Here is a 15152-nt window from a genome sequence, read left to right as displayed (position 1 = left end):
TACTTTATTTGTGTTAAATGACCACATAAAAAAAAACGTTGAATTAACTAAGAGTGAAACGGAAACAATATGGTGGACAACAACAACGTGGAATTGGGTTTTGTAGAAAAAACAGAATCTCATTTGCTATGTAGCTTTCATTTCCCAAGTAAAGTAGGCGGAAAACCCGCATGGCTATCTCTTTCACCGTTACCATCAAACAAAGATCTGGAATGTTCAAAATGCGGAAAGATACTATCATTTTTGATGCAAGTGTACAGTCCGTTTGAAGAAAGTCCGAAAGCTTTTCATAGGGCGTTGTTCGTTTTTGTTTGTAGAAATGTGGTATGCTGTAGTAAGAATAAAAATGACAATTTTTGTGTTCTAAGATCCCAATTGCCTCGTGATAATGAATTTTACAGTCCAGAACCACCAAAGGAAGAGACTGATGGACCCTCAGCTAAATCGTTCCAAGATTTGTGTGTTGTGTGCGGACTAAGGGGGTCGAAACGATGTGCAAGATGCCAGAGTGCAACATACTGCAGTAAAGAACACCAAGCAGCTGACTGGAAAACAGCACATAAGGCAGTGTGCAAAAGTAATTTACCAACGACAGCCACAGGTATGTCTATAGTCCAAAGGACATTTTACTTTGATGCCCCACCTAAGATAAAAGAGGGGCATTACATTTCCTGGTCTGTGCATCTGTTCATTTGTTCATTCTCATCCGTTCGTCTGTCTGTCCAGCTTGAGGTTAACAGTCAGGGGACTTACTTAAATGAGTGTTTTTTCTAAATCACTGATTCAAGTAACATTATGTCCATTAAGGTTGGAAGTAAGAGTTGTCTTTCTTTAATACGGCTATTTAAGTAGTCCAAATAAATCACTAGACTACATGTAAGTGGTTAAATTTTATTGTAGGTTTAATTTAAATATAGAATAGAAATGATCCAGGGACTAGTTATGTTGCTAAAATTATCAGAACCAACATGTCAGGTGATGACCTTATACTAAATTTAGGATAAAACATAAAAAACACTTGTTTAAGTATCATACATGTACCTCAATTTCCTTCCAAAAAATAACTTCTTTTAGTACTATTATTGTAATAACCCATACTAATTTCAACACCCCCAAACAGTGAAATTTTGATTGCGAACAGTATAATTTTATTACATAATCTTTAAGATACATGTAAACCTTGAATTTTACAGGAAAAATACTCCCACTACTGGGACATGTGGAAAAAATCTGTTAAGATCTGTTTAGAGAGTATCAGTTCATATTGTGTAAAGCCATTTTTATGACATGGCAATTTTTCAACTAAAATAGATTTTGCAGCTAAATGATTATGATTGCATCAAAAGCATAAACTGTGCTGCTTAAAAAAGAAGCAAAAAGTTATTTCATTACAATTTTACTAATGAAAAGATATTATTTTTAAAAACATATGTGTTTTAAATTTTGGTAAAACTACAAAATCACAATTTGTGACAAAACTTTGAATATGCTACTTAAATAAGTGATTTTATAAAAATCACTTATTTCAATAAGTCCCCTGACTGGTTAAAGTTTTTGGTCAAGGTAGTTTTTGATGAAGTTGTAGTCCAATCAACTTGAAACTTACAATGACTTAGTACGCATGTTCCCTTTGATGTGATCTTTCTAATTTTAATGCCAAATTAAGAGTTTTTACCCCAATTTCACAAACCACTGAACATAGAAAATAATAGTGCTACATGTAGTGGGGCATCCTTGTACTGGGGACTCATTCTTGTTTTTTGCTCAAATTATTTAGACTAGTTGAATGGCTACAGTAACCATCACTTTTTATGCAAAAAGAGTACAAATTCAGTACTCAGGGCAGGTTGGGTACTGTAACAAATGTAGGTTGTATTTAGCTTGATGCAAGATGTGTTGGCCATTCATTGAACTGCTCAACTAACAGTTTAACCACAGTTGATGCAGCCGTACTGCCAGTTTCTGTCCAGCCATCTATAATACTAAAATAACGAGGTCCAATTTGTCAGCCGTCATAGGGTAAAAACGACAAATCAAAGAATTCAACTTTATATATAGCTAATATAGGACAATGGTGTTGATTAAAAATTACACCACTCCAGACCCTTTTGTTGTCCATATAATTAATATTGCCAATAATTAACAAGTTCCGGGTCGAATCCGATACCGATACCAATAGTATATATTCACCTGGTACAGTACCTATTACATTATCTGTACGTTCCGCATCTGATGGATTTTGCTATATACATGGGTCATAACCACAGAGTTGTCACTACTAAATTCAATCATTGTCAAATTGTTCCATATTGTAGTATTTTAATCAGTATGACTTTCTGAGATGACAATACGAATACAAAAAATCTGGACTTAAATTAAGGTGTATAGGTACAGTTTTCAATTTGTTAGCCAGCATGACATTAAACAGCCAATCGAAGAATTCAACTTTATTTATAACTAAATAGGACAATGCTGTTGATTAAAAAATACTCCATTCCAGGCCCTTTTGTTTTTATAAAAAAATAATATTACCAATAATTGATAAGTTCCAGGTTGAAGGGTTAAAACAGAAAGATTTTGAAAGCAGAGAAAGCTGTGCATCTGATAATCGGCATGGCTTTATCAGATGACAATACCAATACTATAATAAGGCTTAGGCATAGTTATATACTTTAATTCAGTCACAGACCCTTGATATCACGGGTGTGTTCTAGTGGTTTTTAAGATGCTTGGTCATGTTGGTTATAATAAAGGGATGGACAATTGATTGTTTCTTTTTAGATAACAAACAGGGACTTAATATAGTTATTATTATATCATGTATTACATGTAGTCTCCTCTACAAACAGACATTTATATAAAATGGAAAATATATTTTGATATTAAAAATTATATTCATAGTTTAAATTGTAATTGTAAGTAAATGTAAGTCTGGTGGAGTCTGGTGGTCTTAAATTGGTTCATTTGTGTAAATAACAATTGTTTTTAATGTGTTATTTTATCATATGAGTCTTTTCAAATCAAATCAATAAAAAATATTATGATACATGTAACCATTGATTGAACATCTGAGATGGTCTCTGGTTATGGCAACTTTAGAGTTAGGTACATTTTTGTTGCTTAAAACAAGTATGTGTATAAAATAAAAATGTATGCACCTGTTGGTGACCTTCTGCTATTGTTTTTTTCTATGGTCGGGTTGTTGTCTCTTTGGCACATTCCCCATTTCCATTCTCAATTTTATGGTATATATGTAGAACTCTGAGGTGCGATGGGGATGCTGAAGTGCGATGGTCACACTGAAGTGCGATGGTCCACGCCAAAGTACGAGGGTCCTTTCGCTGAAGTGCGATGGTTTTGTGTATGACGTTTGAATAATGTGACGTTTTCAAAATACAACATGGATTCGCAGGCAGGAGAATAGGTTTTGTAGATGAAGGTTTCATTATAATAAAGGAAAGTAAGGGGGGAAATGAAACGAACGATTCAAGTCCCGAACAGTTTTAAGCATTACATGTTGAGGTTACAAACATTTGTTTAATCATTTTAAGTAGCAAAGCGGCTGAAAGATGAACTTGGTCACCAAATGGGATAACCAGTATTCTGAATTATTCCACAGACTTTTTGTACGACAAATACATTATACTAATCTTACGTAATCAGTACATGATTTTATTTGGGCAATTTAATAAACAAAAACGAAATTGCAAAGTATTAGCAATGTTTCAATGTTTTTGCTATTTCAAGTTCATATAATGTTGTTTTATTCCCGAGATAAATTTAGGTTTTAAAGAACACAATCGCTATAGTCTTATTTTTTTTTAAGGTTTCAGTGATGATGGTCTACAACATGTTGGACAGAAATTAACCTGACTAAGCCCTATGTGTACTTCCCAATTGATTATCCTCAAATTTATTTTTCGTGAAATAATTGACAAGCCTCGCTATTAGTGAAGCATAGATTTACTTGGCGGTTTTTTACTTCGTTGATACTGTTTCGTCATCAGGTATATATAAATTGATGAAGAATTGTTGTGAACAATTATTAAGTTTTATCATAATATTTAAGTAAATCAGTGGCGGATCCAGAAATTTTCACAAGCGGGGGCCCGCTGACTGCCTAAGAGGGGGTCCGCTCCAGTCATGCTTTAGTGATTCCCTATATAAGCCACAGAAAAGGGGGATCAGGTCCCCTGCCCCCCTAAATTCGCCTCTGTAAATGATATAGACACTTCTTTTCCCTTGAAAACCTTATTCCATACTCTTGCGTGCTAAAAGGAGAATTGGAGAATTGGAAAATTAGATTAAAACAAAAATAAAAATCTTTGGTATGATCTAAGGGAGCTACCATTTGATTTTTATGGGGGGGGCTAGGATGAAATTTGAAAAAAATAGGCAGGACAGGAGTTTTGAGTTAAAAAAAAAAGGCAGGATGAGCAACATGGTTAAAAAAAAAGGCAGGATGACAATTTGTGTAAAAAAAGTCAGGATAAACTAGTAAAAAAAAAAGGTAGGACCGAATAGAGTAAAAAATAAAAAGTCAGGACAGAGATTTCAACAAAAAAAAAAGCAGGACAAAATTTTTCATCCTAGCCCCCCCATAAAAATCAAATGGTAGCTCCCTAAACAGATATTAAACCATCTTCCAAATTAGAGGCTAGCAGTTTATTTTGACAAATCTGAATGGTATTATTTTAATGAAACAGCTCATATACATTTTGCTTTTACACAAATTCTTAGGTTGGCCATCGCACTACAGCGTAACCACCATTTCACTTCAGCGTAAATATCAACAAGTTAACGTCACAATGCCACCATCGCACTTCAGCATGTTAACCATCGCATTTCAGCATAGACCATCGCACTTCAGCATGACCATCGCGGTTCGGAGTACCATCGTGGTTCCGAGTCCTACATATATAATATATTTTTCATTCAATAAAAATTATTTGCTATGTCAAAACCACATTGAGTGTAAGTGCTTATTTACATTGTTTAATCTATATTGTTTACTGCAGAAACTGTCAGTAGAACTAAAGTTTATCCTGACTGCAATTTTCCTGAATATGAACTTATAACTGAACCTGAGATATTACCTAAAGAAACTAAAATGGAGAAAAGTGAAGAAGACAAGCTTGAGGAATATGAAGAATTTATGAAGTCTAAGGCAGCTGAATCAGTTTTACCTGATAGTGCTGCAAAAGATTTAGAAAAGATGGCAATATCTGAAAACAGTCAAGATCAAGTTTTCATGAAATTTAAGGAAAGAATCCAAGATGAACAAGAGCAAGTGAGTATTTTGCATCATCCATGATAGCAAATTGTTATTGCACTCTTATATAAGACATTATGAATAAATGTATAAGAAATCCACATACATACATAAATGTAAATTATAATTGGCACCGTAAATAAACACATAAATTATAAGTTACAAATGTATCTCCTAAATACATTTAAAAACAATCAGTCATACTGTGAACTTATTTATTTTAATGGAATCTCAGTTTTGTGTTATCTTTTCTAGCTACTTCACAAATATTTTTTGAAATGATTTTTTAAGTTTTGTTGTATTCATGTAATCATGATATTAAAAAATATCATAATTATACATTTTCAAAAAAATTATATCAGTGTTATATTTCTACTTGTGACTTAGTCACACAAAATAATTGGTTTGCAGCACTTTTTTGTACTAGTTTTCATACAATCTTTGGTCAGGTTGTTGTCTTTTTAAAAACAATTCCCCATTTTCACTCTCAATTTTAATTGCATGTTTTATTAAAAGCAGATTATTTACCATGGAACTAAAAACAAAGAGATCTGTCTACTTGTATTGTTGATATCATATAATAATATTATATTTATAGTTATAATTCTCATGAAAATTACATTTTGTGACGCTTACTCCCCTTGAAGATTACCTTAGCTGTTCCATTAATTTTCGTCTGACAATGTAATAAATTTGTCAATCTTTGTAAAAGTTTTAATTGTTTTGCTGCTAAAACAAGATTCTTATGCCCCACCTATGATAGTAGAGGGGCATAATGTTTTCAGGTCTGTGCGTCTGTTCGTTGGTCCGTCCATTTGTCTCGTTTCAGGTTAATTAGTTATCAAAAGTACCAGGATTATAATTTTATACGCCAGACGCGCGTTGATCAAGGTAGTTTTTGATGAAGTTGAAGTCCAATCAATTTGAAACTTAGTACACATGTTCCCTATGATATAATTTTTCTAATTTTAATGCCAAATTAGAGTTTTTACCCCAATTTCACGGTCCACTGAACATAGAAAATGATAGTGCGAGTGGGGCATCTATGTACTTGGGACACATTCTTGGTTTTTTTTTATGTTTGTCAAATTTGTTCAGTTTAAAAATGTTTAATATATAAAACATTATTCTTCAGGTCTTGAGGTACCAGAGAAATGGAAAGCCTTTGTGGGTGTCTGAATGCCATATCCCAGAAGATGGTGATATCCCTAATTGTTCATGTGGTTTACCAAGAAAATTTGAGTTTCAGGTAATTTTTCAGATACATATTTTTTTTCCTAACATGGATATACATCCTTCATAAAATTAAAGACAGAACTTTTGAAAACATGCAGTTTATAACACAGAAATAGAATACAATTCTCTAACATATTCTGTACTAAGTTCCTACTTCAAATAGTTTTCATTTGATGCAAACATAAAATACAAAGCTATACAAAGTGGGAAACCCTGTTGTATTCATAAGCAACTTTCAGCTTAATAATTTTTAAAACATATATATCAGTCAATAATTTTCGTCGTATATTGCTATCACGTTGGCGTCGTCGTCGTCGTCGTCGTCGTCGTCCGAATACTTTTAGTTTTCGCACTCTAACTTTAGTAAAAGTGAATAGAAATCTATGAAATTTTAACACAAGGTTTATGACCATAAAAGGAAGGTTGGTATTGATTTTGGGAGTTTTGGTCCCAACATTTTAGGAATTAGGGGCCAAAAAGGGCCCAAATAAGCATTTTCTTGGTTTTCGCACCATAACTTTAGTTTAAGTTAATAGAAATCTATGAAATTTTGACACAAGGTTTATGACCACAAAAGAAAGATTGGGATTGATTTTGGGAGTTTTGGTTTCAACAGTTTAGGAATAAGGGGCCAATAAAGGGCCCAAATAAGCATTTTTCTTGGTTTTCGCACAATAACTTTAGTTTAAGTAAATAGAAATAGATGAAATTTAAACACAATGTTTATGACCTCAAAAGGAAGGTTGGTATTGATTTTGGGAGTTTAGAACCCAACAGTTTAGGAATTAGGGACCAAAAAGGGACCCAAATAAGCATTTTTCTTGGTTTTCGCACCATAACGTTAGTATAAGTAAATACAAATCTATGAAATTTAAACACAAGGCTTATGACCATAAAAGGAAGGTTGGTACTGATTTTGGGAGTTTTGGTCCCAACAGTTTAGGAAAAAGGGGCCCAAAGGGTCCAAAATTAAACTTTGTTTGATTTCATCAAAATTGAATAATTGGGGTTCTTTGATATGCCGAATCTAACTGTATATGTAGATTCTCAACTTTTGGTCCCGTTTTCAAATTGGTCTACATTAAGGTCCAAAGGGTCCAAAATTAAACTTAGTTTGATTTTGACAAAAAATGAATCGGTTGGGTTCTTTGATATGTTGAATCTAAAAATGTACTTAGATTCTTGATTATTGGCCCAGTTTTCAAGTTGGTCCAAATCGGGGTCCAAAATTAAACTTTGTTTGATTTCATCCAAAATTGAATCCTTGGGGTTCTTTGATATGCCAAATCTAACTGTGTATGGAGATTCTTCATTTTTGGTCCTGTTTTCAAATTGGTCTACATTAAAGTCCAAAGGGTCCAAAATTAAACTAAGTTTGATTTTAACAAAAATTAAATTCTTGGGCCTCTTTGATATGCTGAATCTAAACATGTACTTAGATTTTTGATTATGGGCCCAGTTTTCAAGTTGGTCCAAATCAGGATCTAAAATTATTATATTAAAAGTATTGTGCAATAGCAAGTCTTTTCAATTGCACAGTATTGTGCAATGGCAAGAAATATCTAATTGCACAATATTGTGAAATAGCAAATTTTTTTTTAATTAGAGTTATCTTTCTTTGTCCAGAATAGTAAGCAAGAAATATCCTATTGCACAATATTGTGCAATAGCAAGAATTTTTTTTAATTGGAGTTATCTTTCTTTGTCCAGAATCAACTTAAATCTTTGTTATATACAATATACAATGTATATACACTTTTTACTACCAACTGATAAATTTAAATAATCTTTACCATTCAGTGATAACAAGCAGTTTTTTTACATCTTAATATTTTATGATGTATTTAAATGAGTAGTTATTGTTGCAAACTACATTAGAATATTTTAATTGAGATTAGTTTTGGAATAAGGGAAAGGGGGATGTGATTAAAAAATTGGGTTCAATTTTTCTCATTTGAAATTTCATAAATAAAATGAAAATTTCTTCAAACATTTTTTTGAGAGGATTAATATTCAACAGCATAGTGAATTGCTCTAAGAGAAAACAAAAATTTAAAGTTCATTAGAACACATTCATTCTGTGTCAGAAACCTATGCTGTGTCAACTATTTAATCACAATCCAAATTTAGAGCTGAATCCAGCTTGAATGTTGTGTCCATACTTGCCCCAACCGTTCAGGGTTCAACCTCTGCGGTCGTATAAAGCTACGCCCTGCGGAGCATCTGGTTTGCAGTGGGTATAAAAGGACATAAATTTGTTATCTGTGGAAAATTTATTTTAAATAAAAAAAACTTCTATTTATTGATAATCAATACTTTTGTTCTATTTATTGAAAATCAATGCTTTTGTTCTATTTATTGATAATCCTGATAATTGCCTAGTCCTATAATATTAGACTTTGTAGGTCTATATCGTTTGCATTCAACGTTTTTATATGATATTTTTTTAACTAATGCTGAACCATGTGATTGTCTAGTCATGTGGTAATTCAAGCTCCTTGATCACAGCATGGTATTTTATTTAAACAGACATAACATTTGTTTTGTTGTCGAGCCTGCAACTTTTGTTGCAGAAAGCTTGACATAGGGATAGTGATCCGGCTACGGTGGCGGCGTCAGCGTTACCTCACTTCTTAAAAGTTTGATATTTTAGAAGGTGAAAGACCTGGATGCTTCATACTTTGTATATAGATGCTTCATGTTACGAAGTTTCCGTCAGTCACATGTCCAATGTCCTTGACCTCATTTTCATGGTTCAGTGACCACTTGAAAAAAAAGTTCAAATTTTTTGTAATGTTGAATTCTCTCTTATTATAAGTAATAGGATAACTATATTTGATATGTGCGTACCTTGCAAGGTCCTCATGTCTGTCAGACAGTTTTCACTTCAACCTCATTCATGGGTCAGTGAACAAGGTTAAGTTTTGGTGGTCAAGTCCATATCTCAGATACTATAAGCAATAGGGCTATAAGTATATTCGGTGTATGGAAGGACTGTAAGGTGTACATGTCCAACTGGCAGGTGTCATCTGACCTTGACCTCATTTTCATGGTTCAGTGGTTATAGTTAAATTTTTGTGTTTTGGTCTGTTTTTCTCATACTATATGCAATAGGTCTACTATATTTGTTATATGGAATGATTGTAAGGTGTACATGTCTAGCGGGCAGATGTCATGTGACCTTGTCCTCATTTTTAGGTTATGTGGTCAAAGTTAAGTTTTTTGAGTTTTGGTCTTTTTATCTAATACTATATGCCATAGGTCAACTATATTTGGTGTATGGAAATATTTTATGATCTTCATGTCAGTCGCGCAGGTTTTATTTGACCGTGACCTCATTTTCACAGGTTCATTGCACAGTGTCAAGTTTTTGTGTTTGGTCTATTTTTAGCTCACCTGGCCCAAAGGGCCAAGTGAGCTTTTCCCATCACTTGGCGTCCGTCGTCCGTCGTCCGTCGTCTGTCGTCCATCGTCTGGCGTCGTTAACTTTTACAAAAATCTTCTCCTCTGAAACTACTGGGCCAAATTACACCAAACTTGGCCAAAACCTTCATTGGGGTATCTAGTTTAAAACATGTGTCCGGTGACCCGGCCAACCATCCAAGATGGCCGCCATGGCTAAAAATAGAACATAGGGGTAAAATGCAGTTTTTGGCTTATAACTCAAAAACCAAAGCATTTAGAGCAAATCTGACATGGGGTAAACTTGTGTAACAGGTCAAGATCTATCTGCCCTGAAATTTTCAGATGAATCGGATAACCCGTTGTTGGGTTGCTGCCCCTGAATTAGTAATTTTAAGGAAATTTTGCTGTTTTTGGTTATTATCTTGAATATTATTATAGATAGAGATAAACAGTAAACAGCAATAATGTTCAGCAAAGTAAGATTTACAAATAAGTCAACATGACCGAAATGATCAGTTGACCCCTTTAGGAGTTATTGCCCTTTATAGTCAATTTTTAACCATTTTTCGTAAATCTTAATAATCTTTTACAAAAATCTTTTCCTCTGAAACTACTGGGCCAAATTTATCCAAACTTGGCCACAATTATCTTTGGGGTATCTAGTTTAAAAAATGTGTCCGGTGACCCGGCCAACCAACCAAGATGGCCGCCACGGCTAAAAATAGAACATAGGGGTAAAATGCAGTTTTTGGCTTATAACTTATAAACCAAAGCATTTAGAGCAAATCTGACATTTGGTAAAATTGTTTATCAGGTCAAGATCTATCTACCCTGAAATTTTCAGATGAATCTGACAACCTGTTGTTGGGTTGCTGCCCCTGAATTGGTAATTTTAAGGAAATTTTGCTGTTTTTGGTTATTATCTTGTATATTATTATAGATAGAGATAAACTGTAAACAGCCATTATGTTCAGCAAAGTAAGATTTACAAATAAGTCAACATGACCGAAATGGTCAGTTGACCCCTTTAGGAGTTATTGCCCTTTATAGTCAATTTTTAACCATTTTTCGTAAATCTTAGTAATCTTTTACAAAAATCTTCTCCTCTGAAACTACTGGGCCAAATTTATCCAAACTTGGCCACAATTATCTTTGGGGTATCTAGTTTAAAAAATGTGTCCGGTGACCCGGCCAACCAACCAAGATGGCCGCCACGGCTAAAAATAGAACATAGGGGTAAAATGCAGTTTTTGGCTTATAACTTATAAACCAAAGCATTTAGAGCAAATCTGACATTTGGTAAAATTGTTTATCAGGTCAAGATCTATCTACCCTGAAATTTTCAGATGAATCTGACAACCTGTTGTTGGGTTGCTGCCCCTGAATTGGTAATTTTAAGGAAATTTTGCTGTTTTTGGTTATTATCTTGTATATTATTATAGATAGAGATAAACTGTAAACAGCCATTATGTTCAGCAAAGTAAGATTTACAAATAAGTCAACATGACCGAAATGGTCAGTTGACCCCTTTAGGAGTTATTGCCCTTTATAGTCAATTTTTAACCATTTTTCGTAAATCTTAGTAATCTTTTACAAAAATCTTCTCCTCTGAAACTACTGGGCCAAATTAATCCAAACTTATTCACAATCATCTTTGGGGTATCTAGTTTAAAAAATGTGTCTGATGACCCAGCCATCCAACCAAGATGGCCGCCATGGCTAAAAATAGAACATAGGGGTAAAATGCAGTTTTTGGCTTATAACTCAAAAACCAAAGCGTTTAGAGCAAATCTGACAGGTGCTAAATTGTTTATCAGGTCAAGATCTATCTGCCCTGAAATTTTCAGATAAATCGGACAACCAGTTGTTGGGTTCCTGCCCCTGAATTGGTCATTTTAAGGAAATTTTACTGTTTTTGGTTATTATCTTGAAAATTATTATAGATAAAAATAAACTGTAAACAGCAATAATGTTCAGCAAAGTAAGATTTACAAATAAGTCAACATGACCGAAATGGTCAGTTGACCCATATAGGAGTTATTGCCCTTTATAGTCAATTTTTAACCATTTTTCGTAAATCTTAGTAATCTTTTACAAAAATCTTCTCCTCTGAAACTACTGGGCCAAATTAATCCAAACTTATCCACAATCATCTTTGGGGTATCTAGTTTAAAAAATGTGTCCGATGACCCGGCCATCCAACCAAGATGGCCGCCATGGCTAAAAATAGAACATAGGGGTAAAATGCAGTTTTTGGCTTATAACTCAAAAACCAAAGCGTTTAGAGCAAATCTGACATGGGGGTTAATTTGTTTATCAGGTCAAGATCTATCTGCCCCGAAATTTTCAGATGAATCTGACAACCCGTTGTTGGGTTGCTGCCCCTAAATTGGTAATTTTAAGGAAATTTTGCTGTTTTTGGTTATTGTCTTGAATATTATTATAGATAGAGATAAACTGTAAACAGCAATAATGTTCAGCAAAGTAAGATTTACAAATAAGTCAACATGACCGAAATGGTCAATTGACCCCCTAAGGAGTTATTGTCCTTTATAGTCAATTTTCAACAATTTTTATAAAATTTGTAAATTTTTACTAACATTTTCCACTGAAACTACTGGGCCAAGTTCATTATAGATAGAGATAATTGTAAGCAGCAAGGATGTTCAGTAAAGTAAGATGTACAAACACATCACCATCACCAAAATACAATTTTGTCATGAATCCATCTGCTTCCTTTGTTTAATAGTCACATAGACCAAGGTGAGCGACACAGGCTCTTTAGAGCCTCTAGTTCTTAAACTATAAGTAATGGGTCAACTATATATGTTGTATAGAATCATTGTTAGCTGTACATGTCTGCCTGGCATGGTTCATCTAACCTTGACCTCATTTTCAAGGTTCATTGGTCTTTGTTTAGTTATCTTGGTTAATGTTAAGTTTTTGTGACAGTTGTAATAAAGCTTAGCTTTATACTTAGGACTATCAACATAATATCAATGATTAGTATAGAAGGCGAGACATTTCAGGGTGTGCACTCTTGTCTTTAACATGTTATGCCACATTTGTTTTGTCTTTTTATAACATGTTATGCCACATTTGTTTTGTCTTTTTATAACATGTTATGCCACATTTGTTTTGTCTTTTTAGCTCACCTGGCCCAAAGAGCCATGTGAGCTTTTCCCATCACTTGATGTCCGGCGTCATCGTCATCTGTCGTCGTCGTCCGTCATCGTTAACTTTTACAAAAATCTTCTTCTCTGAAACTACTGGGCCAAATTTAACCAAACTTGGCCACAATCATCATTGGGGTATCTAGTTTTGAAAAAAGTGTGGCGTGACCCCGCCAACCAACCAAGATGGCCACCATGGCTAAAAATAGAACATAGGGGTAAAAAGCAGTTTTTGGCTTATAACTCAGAAACCAAATCATTTATAGCAAATATGACATGGGGATACAATTGTTTATCAGGTCATGATCTATCTGGCCTAAAATTTTCAGATGATTCGGACAACCCATTGTTGGGTTGCTGCCCCTAAATTGGTAATTTTAAGGAAATTTTACTGTTTTTGGTTATTATCTTGAATATTATTATAGATAGAGATAAACTGTAAACAGCAACAATGTTCAGCAAAGTAAGATTTACAAGAAAGTCAACATGACCGAAATGGTCAGTTGACCCCTTAGGAGTTATTGCCCTTTATAGTCAATTTTTAACCATTCTTCGTAAATCTTAGAAATCTTTTACAAAAATCTTCTCTGAAACTACTTGGCCAAATTAATCCAAACTTGGCCACAATCATCATTGAGGTAGCTAGTTTAAAAAATGTGTGGCCAACCAACCAAGATGGCAGCCATGGCTAAAAATAGAACATAGGGGTAAAATGTAGATTTTGGCTTATAACTCTAAAACCAAAGCATTTAGGGCTAATCTGACAAGAGGTAAAATAATCCATTAGGTCAAGTTCTATCTGCCCTGAAATTTTCAGACGAATCAGATAACCCGTTATTGGGTTGCTGCCCCTGAATTGGTATTTTTAAGGAAATTTTGCAGATTTTGCCTATTATCTTGAATATAATTATAGATAAAGATAAACTGTAAACAGCAATAATGTTCAGCAAAGTAAGATCTACAAATAAGTCAACATGACCGAAATGGTCAGTTGACCCATTAAGGAGTTATTGCCCTTTATAGTCAATTTTTAACAATTTTCGTAAATTTTTGTAAATTTTTAGAATATATTTTCCACTGTAATTACTGGGCCAAGTTCATTATAGATAGAGATAATTGTAGCAAAAAGAATGTCCAGTAAAGTAAGATCTACAAACACATCATGATCATCAAAACACAATTTTGTCATGAATTTATCTGTGTCCATTGTTTAATATGCACATAGACCAAGGTGAGCGACACAGGCTCTTGAGAGCCTCTAGTTATAACATGTTATGCCACATTTGTTTTGTCTTTTTATAACATGTTATGCCGCATTTGTTTTGTCTTTTTATAACATGTTATGCCACATTTGTTTTGTTTTTTTATAACATGTTATGCCACATTTGTTTTGTCTTTTTATAACATGTTATGCCACATTTGTTTTGTTTTTTTACAACATGTTATGCCACATTTGTTTTGTATTTTTATAACATGTTATGCCACATTTATTTTGTCTTTTTATAACATGTTATGCCACCTTTGTTGGATTGTTGTTGATGATTTGTATTTGACGGTTTATTGTGGTTATTTACAGATCATGCCACAGTTGCTGACCTATTTAGAAGTAGACAGTCTAGGAGATAGTATAGACTGGGGGACATTATGTGTATATACCTGTTCTGGAAGCTGTGATATTGGGAATAAGTATAACAAGGAGTTTTTATGGAAGCAAGATTTTTCAGATTCTAATATTTGATTAAAAGTAAAAACTATATAAGTTGTTGTTTTGAGATGCCTCAAAATGGCTGGATTGTATTTCAGGAGAAAAAAAAATGTTTTGTTCATACATTCCTTATGTTTTAATGTGTTTGTTCTTGAACTAAAGTTTCGATGTAAAGAAAGACTGCATCACATTTTCATTACTCCAGAATGCCTAAAGCCAACTGTTTATAGCTACGATAAAAGGTATACATGATTGGTGTAGTTCACCTTAACACACAGTAATTTTAATTGCTGAAGGACAAATATTTGCAACCTGTTCGATAATTACTTTTATTAGGTCTCAATAGTTGTGAGTTCAGTAG

General features: G+C 33.6%; 2 protein-coding genes across 2 annotated transcripts in view; one reads left to right on the top strand and one right to left on the bottom strand.

Annotated features, from left to right (window-relative positions):
- The window catches only part of LOC139516491 (uncharacterized), a 735418-nt gene that overhangs the window by 545384 nt on the left and 174882 nt on the right, over window positions 1-15152 (bottom strand). The gene's annotated exons all lie outside the window — the stretch shown is intronic.
- Window positions 29-14845, top strand: LOC139498515 (programmed cell death protein 2-like). The gene is made up of 4 exons (XM_071286939.1): window positions 29-601; window positions 5019-5290; window positions 6408-6521; window positions 14663-14845. Exons 1-4 carry the CDS (start codon window positions 70-72, stop codon window positions 14822-14824), a joined length of 1080 nt encoding a protein of 359 aa, XP_071143040.1. The 5' UTR covers window positions 29-69; the 3' UTR covers window positions 14825-14845.

Source organism: Mytilus edulis, chromosome 1, assembly GCF_963676685.1.
Source record: "Mytilus edulis chromosome 1, xbMytEdul2.2, whole genome shotgun sequence".
Classification (NCBI taxonomy): Eukaryota; Metazoa; Mollusca; class Bivalvia; order Mytilida; family Mytilidae; genus Mytilus; species Mytilus edulis.
The sequence above is the reverse complement of the archived record's forward strand: the minus strand, read 5'-3'. Positions and strand labels throughout refer to the sequence as shown.